The sequence below is a fragment of the Mastigoproctus giganteus genome, chromosome 3 (assembly GCF_048544385.1).
Source record: "Mastigoproctus giganteus isolate SK-2022 chromosome 3, ASM4854438v1, whole genome shotgun sequence".
NCBI lineage: Eukaryota > Metazoa > Arthropoda > Arachnida > Uropygi > Thelyphonidae > Mastigoproctus > Mastigoproctus giganteus.
In genome coordinates this window covers 241,057,714-241,084,378 of record NC_143577.1, presented here as the reverse complement: position 1 = coordinate 241,084,378, position 26,665 = coordinate 241,057,714, and the positions used below count along the sequence as shown (strand labels likewise).

Genomic DNA, 26,665 nt, shown 5'->3' with positions numbered 1-26,665 from the left:
AATGCTCCATCCCTTGAGGTAGTTTAAGGATAGCTGATCCAGCAACTTGTCTTGCTAGTCTAGATCTGAATCCGATCAAATATCTTTGGAATGAACTGGAATGCCATGTCAGTGTACAACCAAATATGTCTCTGTTCTACAGTTGAACTGACAGTGGTACAGGAGTAATGTACACAGATAACTGCTGCTTGCTACAAGGAATTGGTAAAAGTGCTCCCCCAATGAATCAGTGCTGTCACTGGAACCAAAAGTGGGCTTACACTGTATTGAAGTTTTATGTTAAAACGTGTTTTTCCAAAGTTGATGGTGCCCAAATACTTTTAGTTGAGTAGCTTGTGTGCATAAATGCATACGTGTATGTTTTTTAAACAAATATGACTTGATGAGTTGCAAGAGCTTAGAATACTACCAAGTCTAAGCAGCTGTTTTAGTACCAATAGCAAATAACAGGAGTTTTCTCTGATCACCTTTCCAAATCACACTAAAATGTCAGACTAAAAGAATTCAAGTATGTAGTTTAAAATTTTTATAATGAGTGATTATCATTGCCAGAGCATTTGGAGAGTTAGAGCCAGAAATTTAAGTGTGGTGTAAAATGTACATTACTCTATTAATTTAAATTCTGAATATATTTTTTAGTAATTAATTCTTTGGTGAAAATTTTATGACTGTGTTGCATTTTTCAGTTGGTGACCCCTTTTATCACAGAGCAACTAGGTAAGCTAGTTTCATGCAGTTTTATCCTTCATTAAGTCAAAAACTTTAAGTGATGTATTGCCAAATTGAAAATTAATTTGATTAATGTATATCTATAATTTTTTGTAATTCATATTATCAATAAATGAAACAAATCTGCAATGAAAATTTTGATTATTATAATTATGTAAAAAGACAGGGTAACATAGTGGTTGCATTCTACAAATGTATGTCAAAGTGTTTGATTAATGACTCTCACTTTTTTGCAACATGTGTAATTTAAAAAAGAATCTCTCCTTCATGAATTGCCATCCTTTTGTACAAGATGCCAGACAAATCCTGCTTGTATGTGCCAAGATGACAACACTACAAATCTGTAGTATTGTCATCTCGGTTATATTGTTATTTAACCAAATGTCTTGCAAGTGCATGTGAATCAACACACCTTGATCATGTGCAAGGTCTGGTTCCAGCAAATCAGTGGGGAGTGGCTGGTGCTACTTCCCCAGTTTAATCTCACAATCCGTCAGAGACTGAATAATATGTTGGATTTCTTAAATAGTTTTTTGTTGGATTGTACTGGTGCCTTGTTTCATGGTATCCTAGATTGCCTCACTATCCTACATATGCTTTCCTGGAGCTGTGTTAAGCAGATTGTTTATGCCAGAACCTATATCACTCAATGACTAAGGACTGCATTATTCTTGATCTTGGACAATTGACACCACTAGCACTATCAGCTTTCAGAAATTAACTGAAAAATCGTTTGGAGCAATATTATGGTTTTAATAATAATAATACAAAATAAAGATAGACCAACTGACCCAGTACCAGTGTAAAGAAATAAGAAGCTGATAAGAAAAGTGAAGGCCATCATCAAGAAAGACAACATCCACAGCAAACACTAGACTTATTATCAGAGGATCGAAGAATACCTTGACACCCTTAAGTAGAAACTCCTGGCACTCAGCAAGAGACTTTACCATTACAGGGAGAGTGCCCAGAGGGAAACAGACAACAGGATATTTGATGAAAACCAGAGAACCTTCTACATGAAAATTTGACAAGAGGAGAAAGAACGCAATGGACCCCTAAACCAGAAGGCACTTGAGGGGCAGCAAAGTTAAACATAATGGCTGTAACCCCTGGATAGATCTAGAAAGGAAGAAAATTAAGAAAGTAGAAGAGATGACAAAATGGGAGATTAGCATTAGTAGAGGCATATGATGCAAGAAAGCAAGCTTATGCAGCATCAGCCAAAAAAAAAAAAACAAAAAAACCTCTAGTCATTCCAAATGCCTGTCCAGCTCAGCCTTAAATTTATTTAGGCTATCAACTTCCACAACAGAGGGAAGTCTGTTGGACCAATTAACTACCTGCTGGCTAAAGGCAAACTTCTGCATATCTATTCTACAACCGTCTTTCCTCAATTTGAATCTATTGCCCCTCAAGTTCGTAATCTGAGCAAGAGGAAGAATCCTATTAGCATTCAGCTTGCTCAACCAATTCAAGGCCTTATATACCTCAATCAGATCACCTCGCATGTGAATACTCTCCATGCACTGCAATTTGCATAACTTAAGCCTTTCTTGGTAAGAGCACCCCTTTGTTCCCCTCACCAATTTTGTTGCCCTTTTTTGTACTCGTTCTAGCAACTCTACATCCTTCCTAAAATGAGGCCTCCAGACCTGTTGTACACAGTACTCAAAGTGAGGCCTGACTATTGCCTTGTACAACAGGATAATCACCTCCCTGTCCCTGCTAGCAAATTCCCATATATCATTGACAAGACTCCATGACCTGCCCTGGCAAGCCATCTACACTAGTCAGCAAACTTCATATCTGACTGCACAATTACCCCCAGGTCATTTTCACTATCCACTTCCCTGAGTGTAGTACCACACAGTTGGTACGTTTCTCTTGGGTTATTGCTACCCATATGCAGTACTTTGCATTTGTCAATGTTAAACTTCAATTGACACTTCTCAGCCCATTTGCCCAACTTTTCTAGATCAGTTGAAGTAGAATACTGTCTTTGCTATTGTTAACAACCCTGCCAACCTTTGTATCATCTGCAAACTTGGACATTAAGCCTTCTATACCTTCATTAATATCATTGATGAATACACAAAACAACAATGGGCCCAGCACTGAACCCTAGGGAACTCCACTAATAACATTTTTTCACGAAGAACACTGTCCATTGATTACCACTCTCTCTGTCATCTCCCACTCAACCCAGTCCACCAACTTTTCATCTTCCTTGTTTATTCATTCAACTGCTGTTTTGTGGAACAACCTTCCTTCATACGTATTTCCTGAAAATTACAGTCTACAGAAGTTCAAGTCCAATGTCAACAAATATCTTCTTTCATCTTCTCAACCTCAAGCCCAAGCACGGTACTAAGTACTATAGGTTCTAATACCTCTCGTGTTTGGGGTTTTCATAAAAAAAAAAAAAAAAAAAACCATCCCTTTATCCATTGTAGCAACTTACCCTTAATGCCATACCTCTCCAATTTGTACCGCAGTCTTCCATATGCAACAGTATCAAAAGCTTTCTTGAAATCCAAGTATATGATATGAAAATTATTTTTTACATTTAGTTCCTTTGTGACCACATCATAGTATCCAATCAAATTGATCAGACAAGACCTCCCTTTAACAAACCCACACTGTGTCTTAACTGTTAATGCAGTCTTGTCTAGATGATCCTGCAATGCTTCTTTAACCAGTGACTTCATTATTTTCCCTGGAACACAAGTTAAACTAACAGGTCTATAGTTACTAGTGGCACCTTTTGAACCCCCCTTTGTGAATTTGTGATACATTTGCACACCTCCAGTCCATGGGGACCTCCCCTGAATCCAAGGAGGCTCTCATAATTATGGCTAAGGGTTTGCTTACTACCTTCGCTGCCTCCTTTAATATAAGTGGATAGATCCCATCCACACCAGGTGCCTTCCTTATGTTTAACTTCAACAATATCTCCTCCACTTTGCTCTCAGTTATCACAAAACACTTCCCTGTTTAAGTTTGATAAACTTCTGGCATTCACCTCCTTGAATACGTCCTCATGTGTGAATATAGATGCAAAATATTCATTCAGTTTATCAGCTACCTGAGCATGATCACCAATAGTCAACCCATCTGTGTTATTGGTCCACTCTGATTCTTCCCTTTCCTTCTAGAATTCACATAAGTAAAGAACTCTTTGCTCTGTTTTTTTTTCTTTGCATTCTTTGCTAAAGAATATTCGTAATCTGCCTTCACCTGCTTAACCTCCTTTGTGACGTGATTACAGACTTTAATATCTGCCATAGGTTTCTGTGTCGCCTGATAATTTATATGCATCCCATACATTTTTCTTCTCTGCCACGAGCCTCATTAATTCATCTGAAATCCAGTTAGGCCTAAACCTTGAATAGTATTTCTTAGTTGGTATGAAAAGCCTCATAGCCTCCAATATTAAGTCCCTGAGGGCTTCCCATTTAAAATTCAAAGTTGGTAACATCATCAGTTGATCCCACTGTATAGAATTTAAAAACTGTCTGAGACCCCTTTAGTCACCTTTACAAAAGTAAAAGCCCTTCCCTTTACCCTTGTTGGTAGTTACATCTTTAAGTAAATCCCACATCAGTACATTGCGATCACTGTCACCCAGCGGTTCCTTTATTTGAAAATTCTTAATGCATGAATAATCACTGCTGATTATCAGATCAAGAGTATTACTCCCTCTGGTTTCCCCTCGCACAATTTGCTGCAGAAAAAAGTCATCCCATAAATCCACAAAAGTCTTGCTAGTGTGAGAATGACCAAACTACATGTTCCAGTGAATGTCTGGAAAGTTAAAATCCCCCACTATAAGGCATTCTGATTTACTGGCCCAGTCTATTTCTCTGCACAATTGCTCATTATACTTATCAGATTCATTAAGCCTATAACACACACCTACTCTCATTTTCCCTTTCCCAGAACCAAATTGACTCAACATTGCATTGCCCACCAATGTCAATTGGATGCACTTCCTTAGATTTTATGTTTCTTAAAACCCCAGGGGCTTACATCTGGTGAGTATGGGCTTGGCACACCCAGGGTCCTGAGCTGGATATCATCATTCTTCTCTTTCTTGGTGATTCCCTTCTACTTCTGACTCTTGTTCGCTCTCTCTCTCTCTCTCTCTCTCTCTCTCTCTCTCTCTCTCTCTCTCTCTCTCTCTCTCTCTCTCTCTCTCTCTCTCTCTCTCTCTCAGGGTAATTCAAAATTTTTTTTTTTTTTTGGCTGGTGCAGCATAAGCCTCAGGCTTCCTTGCACCTTATGGCTGCTAATAATAATAATAATAATAATAATAAAACTAACAGCATAATCCCCTCCTCCCTTCCTACCCTGTCTATCCTTTCTGTACACATTGTACTCCCCAAATTCCAACTTTGCACTGCTTATATCTGTGTGACACCACATCTCTGATATCCCAACAATATCTGCCTTTGATGTCTTGACCAGCACTTCAAAACATCAAACTCATCAAATTTATTAACTATACCCCTAGCATATGTGTATATGCAAGTATACATGCACCTGTTTCTACTCTTAATTACCGTAACACAGCCCATGTCGATCTCATATTCTCCTCCAGCTTGGGCTGGAGGAGATTATGAGATCGACCAGAATAATGATGACCAAGAGCCACCAACACCAACCGAAGTCAGCCGTTAAGAGATTGACCATAGTCCTTAAAGGAGGAGGGAGAGGATTGACTGAGCTCATTGAACAAGAGCAGAAGGCAATTAAGAACCAGTGAGGTTACTTTCAGGAAAAAAAAAAAAACATCGATCTACCAAGCCACAAGAAAGAGAGACAAACAGCACACAACATTCAACCTCAACAAGAGAACCACACTCACAGACAGAAGAGACAAAGATAAGTGAAGAAGATACTCTATGGCAGACACTACATTGACCTCTATCAAGACTACATAAATAAGATGGCTTCCAATTCTTGGCTCGCAAACAAACCACTCTTCCCTGAGACCAAAGGATTCATGCTCATCATCCAAGACAGGGCAATCAACACCAGGAACTACAGGAAATATCACCAAGGACCCTGCAGTAACAGATAACACATGTCAACAATGCCACCTGGCTCCAGAAACAATCGAGTACATCACAGCAGGATGATCATCCAGATGCATTACACTCAAAGACACAACCAGATTGCTGGAATAATACATCAGAAGGTAGCACAAAAATACCAGGTGATCAAAGAAAATTTACCATATTACAAGTACGAACTTCAGACTATACTAGAGACCCCTACTCACAGACTGTACTGGAACCATGCCATAATTACAGACAAGATGATCCCACCTAACAGGGCGCCTCCGTAGCCAGGTGGGCAAGAGCAGCAGTGCTTAGCACATGCTTCTTGATTAGACCGGGGTTCGAGCCCGTGACCACCAAATACGGACGGAGGATGCAGAAAGGCCAGGGAATGACCATCGCATATCCCCAGAGCAATATGGCCTTAGTTGCTAATGCTCCTAAAAACCAAATAACAAACAAACAAACAAACCCACCTAACAGACCAGACATACCCTCATTGACAAGAAGGAAATAGCTATTTACCTGATCGACATAGTAGTGCCCAACACTAGCAACCTCCAGAAAACATACATAGAGAAGATCAGGAAGTACTCAGACCTAAGACAGGAAGTCAAAGAAATGTGGCATATGGAACAAGTAATGAGCATCCCAATCACCATGTCAACCACTGGCACGGTGCCAAAGAGCCTCCATAAGGACCTAGCAGCAATAGGCCTCCCAGAGAACACTTACATGGAATACTTACATAGAGAGAATACTTACATAGAGAAGATCAGGAAGTACTCAGACCTAAGACAGGAAGTCAAAGAAATGTGGCATATGGAACAAGTAATGAGCATCCCAATCACCATGTCAACCACTGGCACGGTGCCAAAGAGCCTCCATAAGAACCTAGCAGCAATAGGCCTCCCAGAGAACACTTACATGGAACTCCAGAAAGCTGTGATCCTGAACATCTGTAGAATAGTAAGAGAGTTCCTCGACCAACAGTAATAATAATAATCAGACACAACCAACTACCCTACGCACTTGGTACCATACCCCTCGCATGGAGGGAACCCCATAAAGCAGAAAAAGTTAAATAATAAATTATGCATATTTAGTTCAAAAATAGGGCTTTTAGGCAATTATTTTTTTTATCATTTATCACTTGACTTTTATTTATGTTGTTAGAAACATAAATAACAAAGAAGTGGAATTAGTTGGCCTAGATCAGTATGACATCAGAACAGTAATGTCATAAAAATCAAAAGTCTGAAAGAGCTGCAACTAAATAGTAATTACAGATTAATGTATTCTGAAGTAAAGTATAGCAATATCCAATTGCTGTACCTTACTTCAGGGAAACCCCAAGCAAATCCAAAGATCCAATTAGGGACCTATATAAGTGGAGCAGGGTATAACGATCTGCATCCCACGATGTACTAGGGAATGTATTCATGAAATATATAACTAGAGAATATATTCATTCAATACCCGAATATATTCATTTTTTTAGTACAAGTACACTGAGTAGACAACATAGGATACCTACCTAGTAACGGTAGGCCTGCCTTTTTCCCGGATAAGGGTAGTCACACAGTGAGGCATTGAGTCCACTAGTTCACGAAAGCGTTCCACAGGTTTTCCATTCATGCTTGCTGCACTGCTGTCCATTATTCCGTCGCATTCCTGGGTTATATATATATTTTTTATTTTTTGTTTTTAGAAGCATTAGCAACTAATGCCATATTGCTCCGGGGATATGCGGTGGTCATTCCCTGACCTTTCCGCATCCTCCGTATTTGGTAATCACGGGCTCAAACCCCCGTCTAATCAAGAAGCGTGTGCTACGCACTACCTGTCCACCTGGCTACGGAGGCGGCGCATTCCTGGGTGGATTATCCAAAGCTCGAATGGACCTTTTCACACTATCCAAAAGATGCTCCACAGCGTTCATGTCCAGATAACAGGGAGACCATTCCATGGTGGTAAAATCTGCGAAATGCTCTTCGAGCTATGTTCTGGTCACCCCGGCTCTGTGGGGAGGCACATTGTCCTGCTGGAAGAGTACATTGCCCTGTGGGTGCACGATGACCATGAAAGGATGCAGATGTTCTGCAAGGATGAACACGTAACCTGGACCATTCAGAGATGCGTCTGGACATACCAGAGTTCTCAACATGTGCCAGTTGAACATGCCCCAGACCATTACCGACCATCTACCTGCCTGAACGGTTCCTTGTTGACATGACTGGTGCATAGCTTCTTGCAGTTTCCGCCAGATATGCACCCTCCCGTCTGCGAGATTGGACTCATCGGACTAGGAGATCAAGGTCCAGTGCTGATATTCTTTTGCTGAGTTGAGGCGTAGAGTCCTGTGTCGTGGTGTTAGCAATGAAACTCTGGTGGGTCAGCGGCTCCCATAACCTATTGCATTTAATGATCGCCTGATGGTGTTGGTGGAGACATTTCTGGCACCTTCCTCATTGAAGGTTGCAGTGATTTGTGCCACTGTTTTTCTCCAGTTGGCTGAAAAAATGTGACATGCGTCAACGGCCATGTTCATCCACCACCTTTCTCCCCCCACAGTGGTGTCAATGATGAGATGTTATTCCAGAAATGGCATATTCTTGATACTGTTGAACAGGGATAGTGCAATTTCTGTACCACCTCTGTGATAGAGTGACCCATGCATCAGGCACCCACTATCATCACTCTTTCAAAGTTGGTTTACTCATGGTGTTTATCCATACTGACATCGAATTACCATCTATGTGAATGCAGTGTACCTATATACCTGCCAAGCGGTGGGTTCTTCCACTAGTGAGAGGGGTGACAGCATCGTATTGCCCAGAAACCGGGTATCCCATGAATTTTGTCCTTTCAATGTAGTTTGTAGATGTTTCATGTGCTCTTGGAAGTTAAGCTTCTTATCAAAAATTAGCCCTAGGAAAAGAATGCCGTTCACATATGGAAGAAGATGACTGGCCTAGTGTAACTCAGGTTTAGGATGCTTCTTGCGCTTATTGCAGAAATGTATGGCTGTAGATTTGTGATTTGATAGTCTATATTCATTTTGTGCCATCTATAGTTTAATGTTATTTATTGATATTTGCAGGTGCCTCTCAGTGCATTTCATATTCTGGAAATGGCATGATATGGTAAGATCATCAGTGTAGAGATATGAGTCAACAGTGTTTAGAATTCTGTTTGTGATATTGTTTATTCTTATTGCAAATAAAGTGGCACTGAGAACAGAGCCTTGTGGGACTCCTTGTACGTATGTTTGAGACAAAATCTATCTACCAGTATCGAAGTTGGAAGGACCTATGTTTTTAAGAAAGGATACCATGACAGCATGTGGTATCAAAGATTTTATCTATATCAAGACATACGATAATGAAATGTTGATTTCTGATAAATGTGTTTATGTTTGATTCAGCTTTTACAATGAGATCTAAGGAAGATGTAGTCTTTCAAAAGTCAAACTGATTAGTACTGATTGTGTTTTAGGACTGTAGGTACCTGGTGAGTCGATGGTGCAATATTTTTTCAAAAGTTTTACTCAATCAGCTGGTTCAAGAAATCGGTGTTAGGGATTGAATGATCTTTTACTGTTTTAGGGATAGCTATTACATAGGAACTTTGCCAGGAACTGGGAAATATATGTTCAGAAAAGATCCAATTGTAGAAATTTAGCAGTGAGGATAAAGATTTTTGATCTAGATGTTGAAGCATTATATTGTAAATACTGATAGGTCTAGCAGCACTGTTTCTTGAAGTATTTATGAATTCTTTCAGTTCAGTTAGTGTGACTGATTTGTTATAGGGTAAAGGACATGTAGCTTTGAAGCTTAGTTTGTATTTCTCAGTTTTGGCTTTAATTTTTTTGAAATGGTTGCTGATATGTAGCCGAGTTGGACAATTCCTAAGGCATTGGCAGTCTTCTCAGGAAAAGAGATTTCCTTCCCATTCCATTTAAAAATAGGAGAGGGTAACAAAAGATATTTACCATTTAACTGCTTTATTCTTTTCCAGATTATTCTGGCATCCAGAGTCTTTGTTGATTGATGAGGTAAATTTTATCAAAGGGTTTTGTTTTCAGCCTTTTTGCCAGATGTGATGAGCTTTGGCTCTAAGTATCTTAAAGTTAATAAGGTTGGCAGTTCAATCTCTTGAATATTTGTGGAAGAGGTTCCATGCTGCATATTTTTCTCTAGTGATGAGAGGATTGTCAAGCACCTATTCACTCAATACTTGGAAAGAAGATTGGAGAGCACATTGAGAGATCTGTTGCAGAGCTTGACCCAGTAGGAAAATGTATGTAAGTAGGTGAGCCAGTGTTCAGTAGTGTTAAATTCTCTCTGTCAAGTAGCATTTCAATGAGTTTTCTGTGTCCATTTGAGACGGGAGAACCCCATAAAGGATGATGTTCATTAAAGTCTCCTAATAAACAGGCAGGAGGAGGTGGTAGTTGCAAAATAAGGTTTTCCAGTTCCTGAATCGTGCATAGATGATTGGGCAGAAGATAAATTGAAACCGGTGTCAGAGTGATACCAATTGCTATATGTGTGGCAACAGCTTTTAAGGAGGTTTACAATGGAATGCATCTGGAGGAGACTCTTGATTCCAAGAGTATGGCTACTCTTTCATGAGCACTGTTAAGTGTCAGATCTATCATGCGACACCTCCATAGCCTGGTGGGCAGGAGCAGCAGTGCATAGCACATGCTTCTTGATTAGACTGGGGTTCGAGCCCGTGACTACCAAATACGGAGGATGCAGAAAGGCTAGGGAATGACCACCGCATATCCCCCCGGAGCAATATGGCCTTAGTTGCTAATGCTCCTAAAAAAAAAATAACCAAGATCTATCTTGCTTGAAGATAATATAATTTTTGACTGAAGTTGAGAGGTTAAATTAGTTATTTTTAAGCATATGGTAATAGGATTGTAGCCGTGAATTAGTGAATATTTCACTAATTCATGGCTATAATCCTTTCACTAATTATTGACCCGAGCACAATAAGTGTAACAATTACATTTATAAAAAAAACTAACTTTAAATTTTTTTTTTATCAATCTAGGTACACTGTTATTAGGGTAAATTAGTAAAAGTCATAGAGTGGCAACAAAATATTTAAATAAATATAGGATTTATGGGCATTAAAAGAAGGCGACCAGGTCATATTGGCCCAAACACAATAGGGAGGATTAAATCTATATCCACTAAAGATCATATGTGTTCGTTTGATAACTTAATGTATTTTGGATGGGTGAGTTTAATTTGAGTTAAGCTTCATGGGACTGCACTATCCATAATTGCATCATTTATGTAAAGAAGAACCCCCTAATGTACATTGAAACTGCACTCCAAACTGTTAACTAAGGAAAATACTTGTCAGGCACTGTTCTACCTGAATTAGATGAATGAAGCATCTTTGACAGAATTATATTTTAGCAAGATGGGGTGCCATCTTATTGGCCTAAGTTTTAATGATATATGGCCTCCACACAGCCCAGAAATAAATCCTGTGACTTTTGGCTATGGGGCTTCTTGAAAGACTGTGCTTACAAAACCTAGCCTTAAAACTGAAAGATGCATTTATAAGACGTGTCCCCCCCCCAGGTGTTGATCCAGAGCACCCTAATGACATCGAGCAATTTTGTATTTTGACTAGCCTTAATAATTGAAAATGAATGAGGCCATATCAAATACATCCAAATACACTTTTGCAGTAATTTTGTATTCCTTTGAGGGACAAAAAAATAAATATCAGTTTATAAAATTTAAATTCGTCATGGAAAGTTATTTTAATAATTCTCACCATGTATTCTTGTATTTCTGCCATGTTGTTTGGGTTACTTGATGGCCACTCATTGAAACATTGTATTTATTGTATCATCCGGGAGAACTCCATCCATTATTTAACTTTGTATGCATTAGACAAAGTGCTCCTTCCTTGTGAAAGTAGAGCTAATTTAGACCACCAGTGACTGGAATGACTGAAAATGTTCAGCATTCATTGTTACTTCCAGGAATACTAGTCCTAAAATATGTCACGCCGCACTGTTACTTTTAAATTAGTTCAGTAATTAGCATTAACGTTGATATGAAAAATATATATCCATGTATATGTATTGTATTTTTGTCATATTATTTTGGATAAAATAGGTGTCTTGTATGCATAACATCAGAGAATTAGCTGATGTAAATAGTTGGAAGTATTATTTTATTTTTTCAAAGAACACATCTTTAAAATAAATTTTTGTTAAATGAAAATTGGTTTCATAATAATAATTTTGCTTTTACAGAGACTCTTTTAGAAAACTGTTTGGAGAATCTGTTAAAGCATCACATCTAAGGGTAATGGTTCTTTTTCTTCTTAGAATTAAATTAGATATTTTTATATAAAATAGAATCTAGTGATTTTTGTATTGTGATAGATCATGATTGACTGACTAATATTCTGTTTCAGCTGATTAGTAAACAAGGCAAGCTTTACACTATTCATTCATGAGTTGCTAGCACAGCATTACATTCTTCACCTTGCCCAACTATAGGTGCCAAGTTGAAAAGGCAGAGGTTTATGATTAATGAATATTCTTCAGATTGTGTAAAGTCAGGAGTGGGGTTCCTCAAGAATTAGTTCTTGGACCAATGTTGTTTCTCATTTTCATAAATAATGTTGACAAAGGGATAGAAGGTATGATGTAAAAATTTGCAGGCGACGCAAAGATTGGTAGAATTGTTAATGATCAGTGTCAAGCAGCTCTCCTTCAGGATGACTTGAACAGACTTCAAAGATGGTCAGAGAAGTTGCTGCTGCATTTTAATGTAGCTGAATGCAAGGTTTTATTCTTAGGGAATAGTAACCCCCAAATAAATTATACACTTGGTGGGGTTTAATTAAAAATAGCAGAGGAAGAAAGGGATCCAGGAGTTATGATATGGACAGATATGAAGTTTTCTGAGCAGTGTAAACACACAGCAAGGAAAGCTCACAGTGTCCTTTGATACAAGCAGATATGAAGTTTACTGAGCAGTATAAACAGGCAGCCAGGAAAGAAGCCCATAGTGTCCTGTCGATAATTTATCGAATAATATCCTGTAGAGATAGTCATAATCTCACTGTATAAGGCCATTGTAAGACCACATTTGGAATACTGTGTTCAAGTATGGAGACCTCATTTAAAAAAAGACACTGAGCTTCTTGAAAGGGTTCAAAGATGGATAACTTGAACGGTAAGATCGGCAAAACGGATGCCCATATGAGGAAAGACTCCAATTATATGGACTACAGAGGTTGGCAACCAGGCACCTCAAAGGTGATCTGATTGAGGTTTATAAGGGCCTGAGAAGGATTAGTAAAATGAATGAAGGTGGAGTTTTCACTGTTATAAAGAACTAGGGTCATAAATTTAAATTACAGGGACTGAGGTTTAGATTAGATTGTAGGAGTTTTTTTTTTTAGCCAGCGAGTTGTTGATTGCTGGAACAAGTTGTCCTCACAGGTAGTTGAGGCTGACAGTTTGAATAATTTCAAAGGTCAACTGGATAGTTATCTGTATGAGGAGGGAAGCATATAATTTTATAATTTGTATTTTCTTATCTACTGAGTTTTGTTTTTGTTTTTTTTCCATTTTTGGCAAAAGCCTGTGACTTCCTTGCACTATATGGCAAATACTATTAATATTAATGCCACACTGCTCTAATTTGTACGGCAATCTTTTATGTGCAACGGTATCAAAAGCTTTCCTGAAATCCAAGTATATCAAAATTATTTTTTTGCTTCTAGTTCTTTTGTGACCTGTGGTCACAAAAGAACTAGAAGCAAAACAAATTGATCAAATAAGGTTTCCCTTTAACAAACCTGTGCTGTGTTTGAAGTATAATTGTGGCCTTGTCTAGATGATCCTGCATTACTTCTTTTACCAGTAACTACATTATTTTCCCTGCAACAGAAGCTAAACTAACAGGTCTGTAATTACTTGTGTCACCTTTTGATCCGTCATTATAAATTGGGGATACATTTGCACATTCCCAGTCCATGGGGAACTCCCCTGATCCAAGGATGCTCTCATAATTATAGCTGAGGGATTGCTTACTTCCTTCACTGCCTCTCTTAATATAATTGGATAGGTCCCATCTACCCCATGTATCTTTCTTATGTTTAACTTCAACAATTTCTCTTCTGCTTTCCTCTCAGTCATTAAAAAATCATTTAGCTCCCTGGTAGAGTTGGATAAACTTCCAGCAACTCATTCCCTAAAGAATTCTTCATATGTGAATGTAGATGCAAAATACTTGTTAAGTTTGTCAGCTACCTCAGTAGGATCATCAACAGTTAAACCACTGATATAAAGTGGACCAATTTGTTTTATCCCCTTCCTTCTAGTGTTTAGATAAGTAAAAGAAAAAGTCTTTGCTGTTTTTCTTTGCATCCTTTGCCAAAGATTTCTCATAATCTGCCTTTGCTTGCCTGGCCACCTTTGTGACTTGATATCTACCAAATATCTACGTTATATCTACCAAATGCTTCTGTGTCACCCAATAATTTATATGCATCCCATGCATTTTTCTTCTCTACCACAAGTTTTATCCATTCGTCTGACATCCATTTAGACCTCTACCTTGAAATGTATTTCTTAGTTGGTATGAAAAGCCTTGTAGGTTCTGTGATTAATTCCTTGAATGCTTCCCATTTAGAATTTGCTGATGGTAACATCATCAGTTAGTCCCACTGTATAGGATTTAAAAACTGTCTGACACAACTGTAGTCATCTTTACAAAAGCAAAAACATTAGCATTAGCAAGGGCACATGATGCAAGAAAGCAAGCTTATATAGCACCAGCCAAAAAAACCAAAAAAAAAAACCCTTATTTCACCCATCCCCTCGCTCCGAATGTTTGTCAAGTTCTGCCTTGAATCTATTTAAGCTATCAACTTCTACAACAGATGGAAGTTTGTTCCAGCAATCAACCACCCGCTGGCTAAAGGCAAACTTCCGCACATCTATCCTACAACCATCTTTCCTCAATTTGAATTTCTGCCCTCTCAGGTGATTATTCTCAGCAAGAGGAAGAATCCCATCAGCATTGAGCATGCTCAAACCATTCAAAGCTTTATACACCTCAATCAGATCACCTCACCGGTGCCTACTCTCCAGACACTGTAATTTGCAAAACTTAAGCCTTTAGCATTAGCATTTTAGCATTAGTAGAGGCATTTGATGCAAGAAAGCAAGCTTATGCAGCATCAGCCAAAAAAAAAAAAAAAAAAAAAAAAAGTAACATAAATAAATAAAAATAACCACTTCCACTTCACCCCTCTGTTCGTTCGAAATACCTGTCCAGCTGAGCCTTAAACTTATTTAGGCTATCAACTTCCACGACAAGGGATGGAAGTCTGTTCCACCCACCAACCACCCGCTGGCTAAAGGCAAATTTCCGCACATCTATCCTACATCTGTCTTTCCTCAATTTGAATTTATGCCCTCTCAGGTGATTTTTCTGAGCTAGAGGAAGAATCCCATCAGCATTGAGCATGCTCAAACCATTCAAGGCTTTGTACACCTCTATCAGATCACCCCGCTGGTGCCTAGTTTCCAGACACTGTAATTTGCAAAACTTAAGCCTTTCTTCGTAAGAGAACCCCTTTGTCCCATTCACCAATCTAGTTGCCCTTCTCTGTACTCGTTCCAGCAGCTCTACATCCTTCCTGAAATGAGGCCTCCAGGCCTGTATACAGTACTCTAGGTGTGGCCTGACCATTGCCTTATACAAGGGAATAATCACCTCCTTATCCCTGCTAGAAAAATTCCTATATATCATTGACAATACACCATGAGCTACTCTTGCAGCTCGTCTGCACTGCTCAGAGAACTTCATATCTGCCTGCACCACCACCCCCAGGTCCCTTTCATTCTCTACCACTGTCAGTGTAGTACCACAGAGTTGATACGTTGCTCTGGGGTTGCTGTTTCCCATATGTAGTACTTTACATTTGTCAATGTTAAACTTCATTTGCCACCTTGAAGCCCATCTGCTCAACCTTTCCAAATCCTGTTGCAGCAGCATAGTGTCAGTAGTGTCCTTGACAACCCTGCCAACCTTCGTATCGTCTGCAAACTTGGACATTAAGCCTGATATACCATCATCAATATCATTTATAAATACACAAAACAATAAAGGCCCCAATACTGAACCCTGAGGGACTCCACTAATAACATTAGTCCACGATGAGCAGTGTCCATTGATTACCACTCTCTGTCTTCTCCCCCTCAACCACCCCTTTATCCATAGCAGCAACTTGCCTCCAATGCCACACTGCTCCAATTTGTGCAGCAGTCTTCCATGTGCAACAGTATCAAAAGCCTTTCTAAGATCCAAGTATATAATATCAAAGTTATTCCCTGCATCCAGTTCTTTTGTGACTGCATCATAGTATCCAATCAAATTGGTCAGGCAAGACTTCCCCTTAACAAAACCATGCTGTGTCCTAGCTATAACTGAAGTCTTGTTTAGATGATCCTGCAGTGCTTCTTTCACCAGTGCCTCCATTAATTTTCCGGGAACAGAAGTTAAACTCACAGGTCTATAATTACTTGTGTCAGCCTTTGATCCCCCTTTGTGAATTGGGGTCACATTTGCACATCTCCAGTCAATGGGTACCTCCCCTGAGTCCAAGGAAGCTCTCATAATTATGGCTAAGGGTTTGCTTACCTCCTTTGCTGCCTCCTTTAATATAACTGGATAGATCCCATCCACCCCAGGTGCCTTTCTTGTGTTTATCTTCAACAATTTCTCCTCCACTTTGCTCTCAGTTATTACAAGATTCTCTAGCTTACTGCTAGAGTTGAATACACCTCTGGCATTCCCCTCGCTGAATAACTCCTCATGTGTGAATGTCGATGCAAAATATTCATTTAGTTTGTTAGCTACCCGAGCAGGGTCATCAACAGTTGACCCATCGATCTCAAGTGGACCAATCTGATTCATCCCCTTCCTTCTAGAGTTTACATAAGTAAAGAACTCTTTGCTGTTTTTCTTCGCATCCCTTGCCAAGGATCTCTCGTAATCTGCCTTCGCCTGCCTAACCTCCTTTGTAACTTGGTTACAGATCAACTTGTATCTATCATAGGCGTCCGTGTCACGTGTTAATTTGTATGTATCCCATGCATTTTTCTTCTCTGCCATATGCCTCATTAGTTCATCTGACAACCATTTAGGCCTAAACCTTGAACAATATTTCTTAGTTGGTATGTAAAGCATAGTAGCTTTCACGATAAGTTCTTTGAATGCTTCCCATTTTGAATTTGCTGTTGGCAATATCATCAGTTGATCCCACTGTATAGAATTTAAATACTGTCTCAGTCCATTGTAGTCGCCTTTACGAAAGCAATACCCCTTCCCTTTACCCCTAATGGTAGTTACCTCTTTGAGTAACTCCCACTTCAGCACACTGTGATCACTGCCACCAAGTGGTTCATTTATCTGCAGATTCTTAATGCATGAAGAATCACTACTGATAATCAAATCAAGAGTATTACTCCCTCTAGTTGCCTCCCGAACATGCTGATGTAGATCAGCATGCCTTGCTACTGTGTGAGTGACCAGCCCCCAAATTCCAGTCAATATCTGGGAAATTAAAATCCCCCATTATAAGACTCTCTGATTTACTGGCCCACTCTATTTCTCCGAACAGTTTCTTATTATACTCATCAGAGTCATTAGGCCTATAGCACACTCCTACTCTCAATTTTGATCTCCCAATGCTTATGTCACACCAAACTGACTCGACACTGCACTGTCCAGCGATGTCGACTGGCTTCACTTCCTTGGATTTTATGTGTTTTTTAACTAATAGCATAACCCCTCCTCCCTTCCTATCCTGTCTATCCTTTCTGTAGACATTGTACTCCCCAAATTCCAGTTCTGCATTTCTTATATCTGTGTGACACCACGTCTCTGAAATCCCCACAATATCTGCCTTTGATGTTTTGAGCAATACCTCAAATTCATCAAATTTATTTACTAAACTCCTAGCATTGGTGTACACACAAGTATACATGCACCTGTTCTTTTTCTTAGCTACCCTAACACAACCCATGTGTTTACTTGTACCCCAATGATTCCCAGCAGTCTCTGAAATATCCTGCATCTTATTTTCCAGGCTGCGGCTCATTCCAATAGAAGCAGTGCAAGAATCACTTTCACCTCTGCCAGTGGCTACTGTTAATCTATTAGTCCTTGTATCCCCCCAATCTAGCAGTTTTTTCGTAACAGCAACCTTTTGTTCCATTCACTAATCTTGTTGCTCTTCTCTTTACTTATTCCAACAGCTCTACATCCTTCTTAAAATGAGGCCTACAGACCTGTATACAGTACTCAAGGTGTGGCCTGATCATTGCCTTATACAAGGGGATAATCACCTCCTTATCCCTGCTAGAAAAATTCCTGTATATCATTGACAAGCCACCATGAGCTACTCTTGCAGACAGTCTGCACTGCTCAGAAAACTTCATATCTGCCTGCACAATTACCCCCAGGTCCTTTTCATTCTCTACCACTGTCAGTGTGTTGCCACAGAGTTGATATGTTACTCTGGGATTACTGCTTCCCATATGTAGTACTTTTCATTTGTCAATGTTAAACTTCATTTGCCACCTCTCAGCCCATCTGCTCAACATTTCTACATCCTGTTGCAGGTGTACTGTCATTAGTGTCATTAACAAACCTGCCAATCTTTGTATCGTCTGAAAACTTGGACATTAATCCTGATTATACCATCATCAATATCATTTATAAATACAGAAAACAATAATGGACCCAACACTGTACCTTGAGGGACTCCACTAATAACATTATTCCTCGAAGAGCAGTGTCCATTGATTACCACTCTCTGTCTTCTCCCACTCAACCATCCCTTTATCCATAGCAGTAATTTGCCTCCAATGCCACACTGCTCCAATTTGTGCAGCAGTCTTCCATGTGCAACAGTATCAAAGGCTTTTCTAAGATCCAAATATATAATATCAAAGTTATTCTTTACATCCAGTTCCTTTGTGACTACATCATAGTATCCAATCAAATTAGTCAGACAACATTTCCCCTTAACAAACCCATGCTGTGTCCGAGCTATAACTGAAGTCTTGTCTAGATGATCCTGCAATGCTTCTTTAACCAGTGCCTCCATTAATTTCCCTGGAACAGAAGTTAAACTAACAGGTCTGTAATTACCTGTCTCCCTTTGTCCTCCTTTATGGATTGGGGTCACATTTCCACATCTCCAGTCCAGGGAAGCTCTCATAATTATGGCTAAGGGTTTGCTTACTTCCTTTTCCTCCTCCTTTAATATAACTGGATAGATTCCATCTACCCCAGGTGCCTTTCTTGTGTTTATCTTCAACAATTTCTCCTCCACTTTACTCTCAGTTATTACAAGATTGTCTAGCTTACTGCCAGAGTTGAATACACCTCTGGCATTCCACTCCCTGAATAACTTCTCATGTGTGAATGTTGATACAAAATATTCATTTAGTTTGTTAGCTACCTAAGCAGGATCCTCAACTGTTGAACCATCGATATCAAGTGGACCAATCTGATTCATCCCCTTTCTTCTGGAGTTTACATAAGTATATAGGCCTGACGTAGCCCAGTGGTCAGGAGCGCGAGTGCACAGCACGCGTTCCTTGAGTGGACCGGGGTTCAAGCCCGTGACTACTAAATACGATAAATATTTGTATTGACGATTTATTGTAAACTCTACTGACTTGGTTGTCGTGCCGGAGTATAAACAGAAAATTTATTTATTTATTTAAAGAACTCTTTGCTGTTTTTCTTTGTGTCCTTTGCCAAAGATTTCTAGTAATCTGCCTTCGCCTGCCTAGCCTCCTTTGTAACTTGGTTACAGACCAGCTTATATCTATCATAGGCTTATGTGTCACATGTTAATTTTATGTATCCCATTCATTTTTCTTCTCTGTCACATGTCTAATTAGTTCATCTGACATCCATTTAGGCCTAAATCTTGAACAAATTTCTTTGTTGGTATGAAAAGCCTAGTAGCTTCCAAGATGAATTCTTTGAATGCTTCCCATTTTGAATTTGCTGTTGGTAACATCATCAGTTGGTTCCACCATATAGAATTTAAATACTGTATCAGACCACCGTAGTCACCTTTATAAAAGCAAAAACCCTTCCATTTACCCTTGATGGTAGTTACCTCTTTGAGTAAATCACACTTCAGCAGACTGTGATCACTGCCACCTAGTGGTTCCTTTATCTGTAGATTCTTGATGCACGAAGAATGACTACTGATAATCAGATCAAGAGTATTACTCCCTCTAGTTGCCTCCCGAACATGCTACTGTAGAAAACAATCATCCAATAAATCCACAAAAGCCTTGCTAGTGTGTGAGTGACCAACCCACAAATTCCAGTCAATCTCTGGGAAATTAAAACCCCTCATTATAAGACACTCTGATTTACTGGCCCACTATTTCTCTGCACAATTGCTCATTATACTCATCAGATTCATTTGGCCTATAACACACACCTACTCTCATTTTTCCTTTCCCAGTGCTTATGTCACACTAAACAGACTCAACATTGCATTGTCCACCAACATCAATTGGATGCACTTCCTTAAGATTTTGCATTCCTTAACTAACAGCATAACCCCCTCCACCCTTTCTGTCCTGTCTATTCTTTCTGTAAACATTGTACTCCCCAAATTCCAGTTCTGCGCTGCTTATGTCTGTGTGAAACCATGTCTCTGATATTCCAACAATATCTGCCTTTGATGTTTTGACTAGCACTTCAAGCTCATCGAATTTATTAACTATACTCCTAGCATTGGTGTACATGCAAGTATACATGCACCTGTTTCTACTCTTAGTTACCCTAACACAGCCCATGTATTTACTTGTTCCGCTATGACTCCCAGCAGTCCTGGAAATTCCCATTGCTTTGCTTTCCAGGCTGCTGCTCAATTGCATTTAAATAGAAGTAGTGCAAGAATCACCTCTGCCAGTGGCTACTGTTAATCTATTAGTCTGTGTATCCCCCCCCCCAGCTAGCAGTTTTCTTTCCCATCTAACTCTGCCTTGATAGCAGAATGTCTACCTTTACCGTCGATAGTAGTTACATCTGCAAGTAAATCCTAAATAAGTACAATGTGATCACTGTCATTTAGTGGTTCTTTTATCTGCAGATTCTTAATGCTGATAATTACATGATATCTGTTGAGCTCAGTTAAACAAAATCACTGCCTTCATTCATTCTTCCCAGTTCCCAAGTGTGGGATGCTTTTCTTCAAGAATTCTGAAGACTGCTGCTGGAAAAATTCACAAAGAAATTTTTTCACTTGATTATCTGACTGGAATCAACATCCCTTGGGTGCCTGTGTCAGTATCCCAAAGATGTGGATGTTGCGGGGAGGCATTCCACAAGCTTAATTAAGCAACTTAATCTTTATGATGTTCACCATAAAAGAGTATGTGTTATTCTGCAAGTTAGCTTCTCTGGATGCCTATTCTTAACATGCAGGCATTCAAGGGTTCTAATGTATTGCTGTACATTAATGGACAGTCCAAGTTTCTTAGACTCCAAATGCAAAAAAGGATAGGTGGAAGAGGACTAGGATATGTCTGCCAGAGGCAAAAGTTGATGACATTGTAGGGCAGATATTATCTTTTAAGGACACAAAAAATGATATTGTTGTACACGTTGGCACTAATGAACTTAAGAGTAAGAGATCTACTGATTTACTTAATAAGTGCATCAGTCAGTGTTGAAAAAAAGTCACGAGTTAGGGTTAAATTTGAAATTGTTTGCAATTCTGCCCAGACACGATAAGAGGAAGTATATGATGAGAGCCTTGTAAATCGATTTGGCCCTGAAGAGATTGTGCAAGGCTCATGGGGTAGAATTTTTTTTAGCATGATCTGTGCTTGCTAACAGGCGAGACTGATTCTACAGAGATGGGATACACTTAAATAGAAAGGTGCAAGAATATTTGCTGATGCTATCAAGGCAGTGTTGGGTGGGTCAGAAAACTGCTAGCTTAGAGGTATTCACAGACTAAAAGCTTAACAATAGCCACAAGCAGAGGCGAAAGTGATTCTTGCACTGCTTCTATTTGTAATGAGCAGCAACCTAGAGAGAAAGTTGCTGTGAATTTCAATAGCTGCTGGGAGTCATCACGGAACAAGTAAATACATGGGCAGTGTTAGGTTAACTAAGAGTAAGAACAGGTGCATGTATACTTGCATGTACACCAATGCTAGAAGTATAGTAAATAAATTTGAATTTGAAATTCTGGTCAAGACATCAAAGGCAGAATTGTTGGGATATCAGAGACATGGTATCACACAGATATAAGCAGGGCAGAATTGGAATTTGTGGAGTACAGTGTGTACAGAAAGGATAGAGAGGGTAGGAAAGGAGGAGGGTTATGTTGTTATTTAAGAAACACATGAAATCTAAGGAACTGCATCCAGTTGACATGGGTAGACAGTGCAATGTTGAGTCAGTTTGGTGTGACATAAACACTGGGAAAGGGAAAATGAGAGTAGGAGTGTCTTGTAGGCCTAATGACTCTGATGAGTACAACAAACAATTGTGCAGAGAAATAGGGTGGGCCAGTAAACCAGAATGTCTTGTAATGGGGGAGTTTAACTTTCCAGATATTGATTAGAACTTGTGAGTTGGTCACTCACACGCTAGCAAGATTTTGTGGATTTATTGGAGGATTGTTTTCTAAAGCAACATGTTTGAGGGGCAACCAGAGGGAGTAATACTCTTGATCTGATTATCAGCAGTGATTATTCATGCATTAAGAATTTGCAGATAAAGGAACCACTAGGTGACAGTGATCACAGTGTACTGATGTGGAATTTACTTTAAGATGTAACTACCATCAAGGGTAAAGGGAAGGGTTTTTGTTTTCGTAAAGGTGACTACAGTGGTCTCAGACAGTTTTTAAATTCTATACGGTGGGATCAACTGATGATAAGTGAATTTAAATGGGAAGCCTTCAAGGAATTAATCTTGGAAGCTACTAGGCTTTTCATACCAACTAAGAAATACTGTTCAAGATTTAGACATAAATGGATGTCAGATGAACTAATGAGGCTCGTGGCAGAGAAGAAAAATGCATGGGATGCATATAAATTATCAGGTGACACAGAAGCCTATGCCAGATATAAGCTAGTCTGTAATCAAGTCACAAAGGAGGTTAGGCAAGTGAAGGCTAATTACAAGAAATCCTTGGCAAAGGATGCAAAGAAAAACAACAAAGACTTCTTTGCTTATATAAACTCTAGAAGGAAGGGGATGAATCAGGTTGGTACATTTAATATTGGTGGTTCGACTGTTGATGATCCTGCTCACATACCTGACAAACTGAATGAGTATTTTGCATCTACATTCACACATGAGGAATTCTGTACAGAAAGAAAGTTTACTAAACTCTAACAGGGAGCTAAATGATTTTGTAATAATGGGGAGCAAAGTGGAGGAGAAATTATTGAAGTTAAATATAAAAAAGGCACCTGAGGTGGATGGAATCTATTTATTTATATTAAAGGAGGCTGCGAGGGAAGTATGCAAACCCTTAGCATACTGAATTATGAGAGCATCTTTGGATTCAGGGGAGGTCCCCATGGACTGGAGATGTGCAAATGTATCTCCAATTCACAAAGGGGGTTCAATGGGTGACACAAATAATTATAGACCTGTTAGTTTAACTTCTGTTCCGGGGGAAATAATGGAGTCACTCATTAAAGAAGCGTTGCAGGATCACCTAGACTGAACAGCAGTAATAGTTCAGACACAGCATGGGTTTGTTGAGGGGAGGTCTTGTCTGACCAATTTGATTGTATACTATGATGCAGTCACAAAGGAACTGGATGCAAAAAAATAATTTTGATATCATATACATGGATTTCAAGAAAGCTTTTGATACTGTTGCACATGGAAGACTTCTGTACAAATTGGAGCGGTATGGTATTAAGGGAAGTTGTTACAATGGATAAAGGGATGGTTAAGTGGGAGACTGCAGAGAGCGGTAATAAATGGACACTGCTCTACATGGACTGATGTTATTAGTGGGGTCCCCCATGGTTCAGTGCTGGGCCCATTGTTGTTTTGTATATTTATCAATGATATTGATGAAAGTGTATCAGGCTTAATATCCAAGTTTGCAGATGATACAAAAGTTAGCAGGGTTGTTAATGACAATAAAGACAGCATGCTACTGCTACAGGATCTAGAAAAGTTAGGCAGATGGACTGGGAAGTGGCAACTGAAGTTTAATGTTGACAAATGTAAAGTACTGCATATGGGTAGCAGTAACCGAAGAGAAACGTACCAACTGTGTAGTACTATGCTCAGGGAAGTGGAGAATGAAAAATACCTGGGTATAATTGTGCAGTCAGATATGAAGTTCTCTGAGCAGTGCAGATGGGCTGCCAGAGCAGATCATGGAGTCTTGTCAATGATATTTAGGAATTTTGCTTTGTCAGGTATTTTGAGTACTGCATACAGGTCTGGAGGCCTCATTTTAGGAAGGATGTAGAATTGCTAGAACGAGTACAGAGAAGGGCAACAAAATTGGTGAGAGGAATAAAGGGTTGCTGTTACCAAGAGAGGCTTCAATTCTGCAAGTTGCTGCATCTGGAGACTAGGCTCCTTCGATGTGATCTGATTGAGGTCTATAAAGCCTTGAATGGTTTAAGCAGGCCCAGTGCTGATAGGATTCTTCCACTTGCTCAGAGTAACAACCTGAGGGAGCATAGATTCAAATTGAGGAAAGACAGTTGTAGAATAGATGTGCGGAAGTTCGCCTTTAGCCAGCAGGTAGATTGCTGGAACAGACTTCCATCTGTTGTTGTGGAAGTTGATAGCTTAAATAAATTTAAGGCTGAACTAAACAAACATTTGGAGTGACTGGATGGGTGAAATGGGGAGGTTGGGGTTTTTTTTTTTTTTTTGTGATTCTGTATAAGCTTGCTTTCTTGCATATTATGCCTCTTTTAATGATAATAGCAGGTATCCTTGGTGAAAAGAAAAGAAAAATCTTGCTGACAGAAATCATTGTTTGATTGAATTTTTTTGCATTTGGCTGACTGCAGATGTTTTTACTGTATGCTTGTTCTCTTTGATTCTGGTTTCTAATGGTCACTCCAGGTTTCATCACTAACAAAGATTTTCTGTAGGAAAGCATTTTCTGCATCATGATATTGCTGTAAATGCTGAGGGACAGTCACAGTTGGTAAAACTGGCTGCACCATTCCTTAACTATCTACTTGGCATGCTGATGGTAAATGTCTACCAAATTGCTTGAATATAAAATTTAAATATCCTTTAAAGATTCATCAATGTGAGTTTTAGTTTTCTTTCCTTATGGATTTTACTTTTGATATGCACCATTGTTTTGTTTTTAAATTAGTTTAGCTGAAAAAAAGTATAAAATAACACACTTTCTTAAGCCTAATTAATGCACTTGTAAAATGAGAATTTCAAATCAGTAGGATTTCTCATATCCAATTACTGAAGCATGCTGACTTTGTGTTTTCTAGTAGAATTCTTTAATTGTTTGTGTTGCTGGCTTTCCATGTTACTTCAGCATCTGACTATTATCCATTTATTGACAATGTGAGTTTTTTTGGTTTGCTTTCAGCAGCTATAACAACAGTGAAAATAATGCCTAAATGCAGGTGACAATAAACAGCATTAACAGAGTGCATGGCTAAAGCATTCCAGAGGTGTGGGGTATTTTAAAAAAAATTATTAAAAATATGTTTTCAGTATATTTTTATTTTGAAAATGTAGTAAAAAATATTTTTTGAATTTTGTTCATAATATATTGAAAATAAAGATAGCATCAAAAAGTGGTCAATTTTGGATTATTTCTTGCCAGTTTTTAAGATTATAAAATGGGTTACTTTTTGTGAATGCGAGCATGATTCTCAAAAAAATTTAGCATATCTGCTAAAGGGTTTAACCATTGTTCCTGAGAAATGAGCATTCTCTACACTGCCTGAATTGGCCAATGAATGCCTGCAGGTTCCTGCATTCATAACTGCATCACAGTATGCTGATCTGCCTCGGATAGAAGTGTAATCTGGTGTGATATATTATCAGAACTGCCACTTGTTACTCCATTGAACAGTCATACTAACTTTTGTAATGCAACTAACTGAAGCCTTGTATTATACCTCTAATAGAGTCATTAGATTGTATGGGGTGGTATGTTTGACTGGTGTGCTCTGGGCAGGTTTCTACTGAACTACCGTCACACACAAACATACAAATGTGTGACTATCCTCTAATGAGCATATTCAGGATGATTTACAAGAAAACTACAGTTCTGTGAAGATCAATTTCACAGATGTTCTGTGACAAAAAGACAGGCTTACATATATAACATGATTTGAGGCCAGTACAGTGCATCATTAAATGTTTGATCTGATTATGACAATTAATGGACATATACAATGGACATTATATCTAAATTAGACCTGAGCAGGACAGCTGGGTTTAACAAAAATTATCTAATTTATCTGCATTAAATATTCTTTGATTTACCTGTTTTACTATATATATATAATGTAATTATGCATAATATATATATATATATATATATATATAATTACATGTAACAATTTTTGAAAGTATTTAAATCTTTAGACATACACACCAAATCTTTCAAAAATAGCACAAGTTTACACATATCATAAACAAAAAAGTTTGCAAGAAAAAATTTGTACATAAAATGTTATCAACTTGTTAATGACAGGAAAAGGAAATTGAACTACACGTGGTTGTAAAAGAACTCTTGATCAGCTGCAAGTCTAGAAAACTGATATAAATAGATCA

At 38.8% G+C, this 26,665-nt stretch overlaps 1 protein-coding gene across 3 annotated transcripts in view; it reads left to right on the top strand.

Moving 5' to 3' along the window:
• Nucleotides 1–26,665, top strand: part of LOC150088952 (uncharacterized) — a 112,859-nt gene that overhangs the window by 29,089 nt on the left and 57,105 nt on the right. For all 3 annotated transcript variants that reach the window (XM_090370963.1, XM_090370964.1, XM_090370962.1), the window contains exons 6-7: nucleotides 687–717; nucleotides 12,094–12,145. In XM_090370963.1, the coding sequence (XP_090227089.1) occupies nucleotides 687–717; nucleotides 12,094–12,145 (83 nt within the window). The remainder of the gene's footprint in view (nucleotides 1–686; nucleotides 718–12,093; nucleotides 12,146–26,665) is intronic.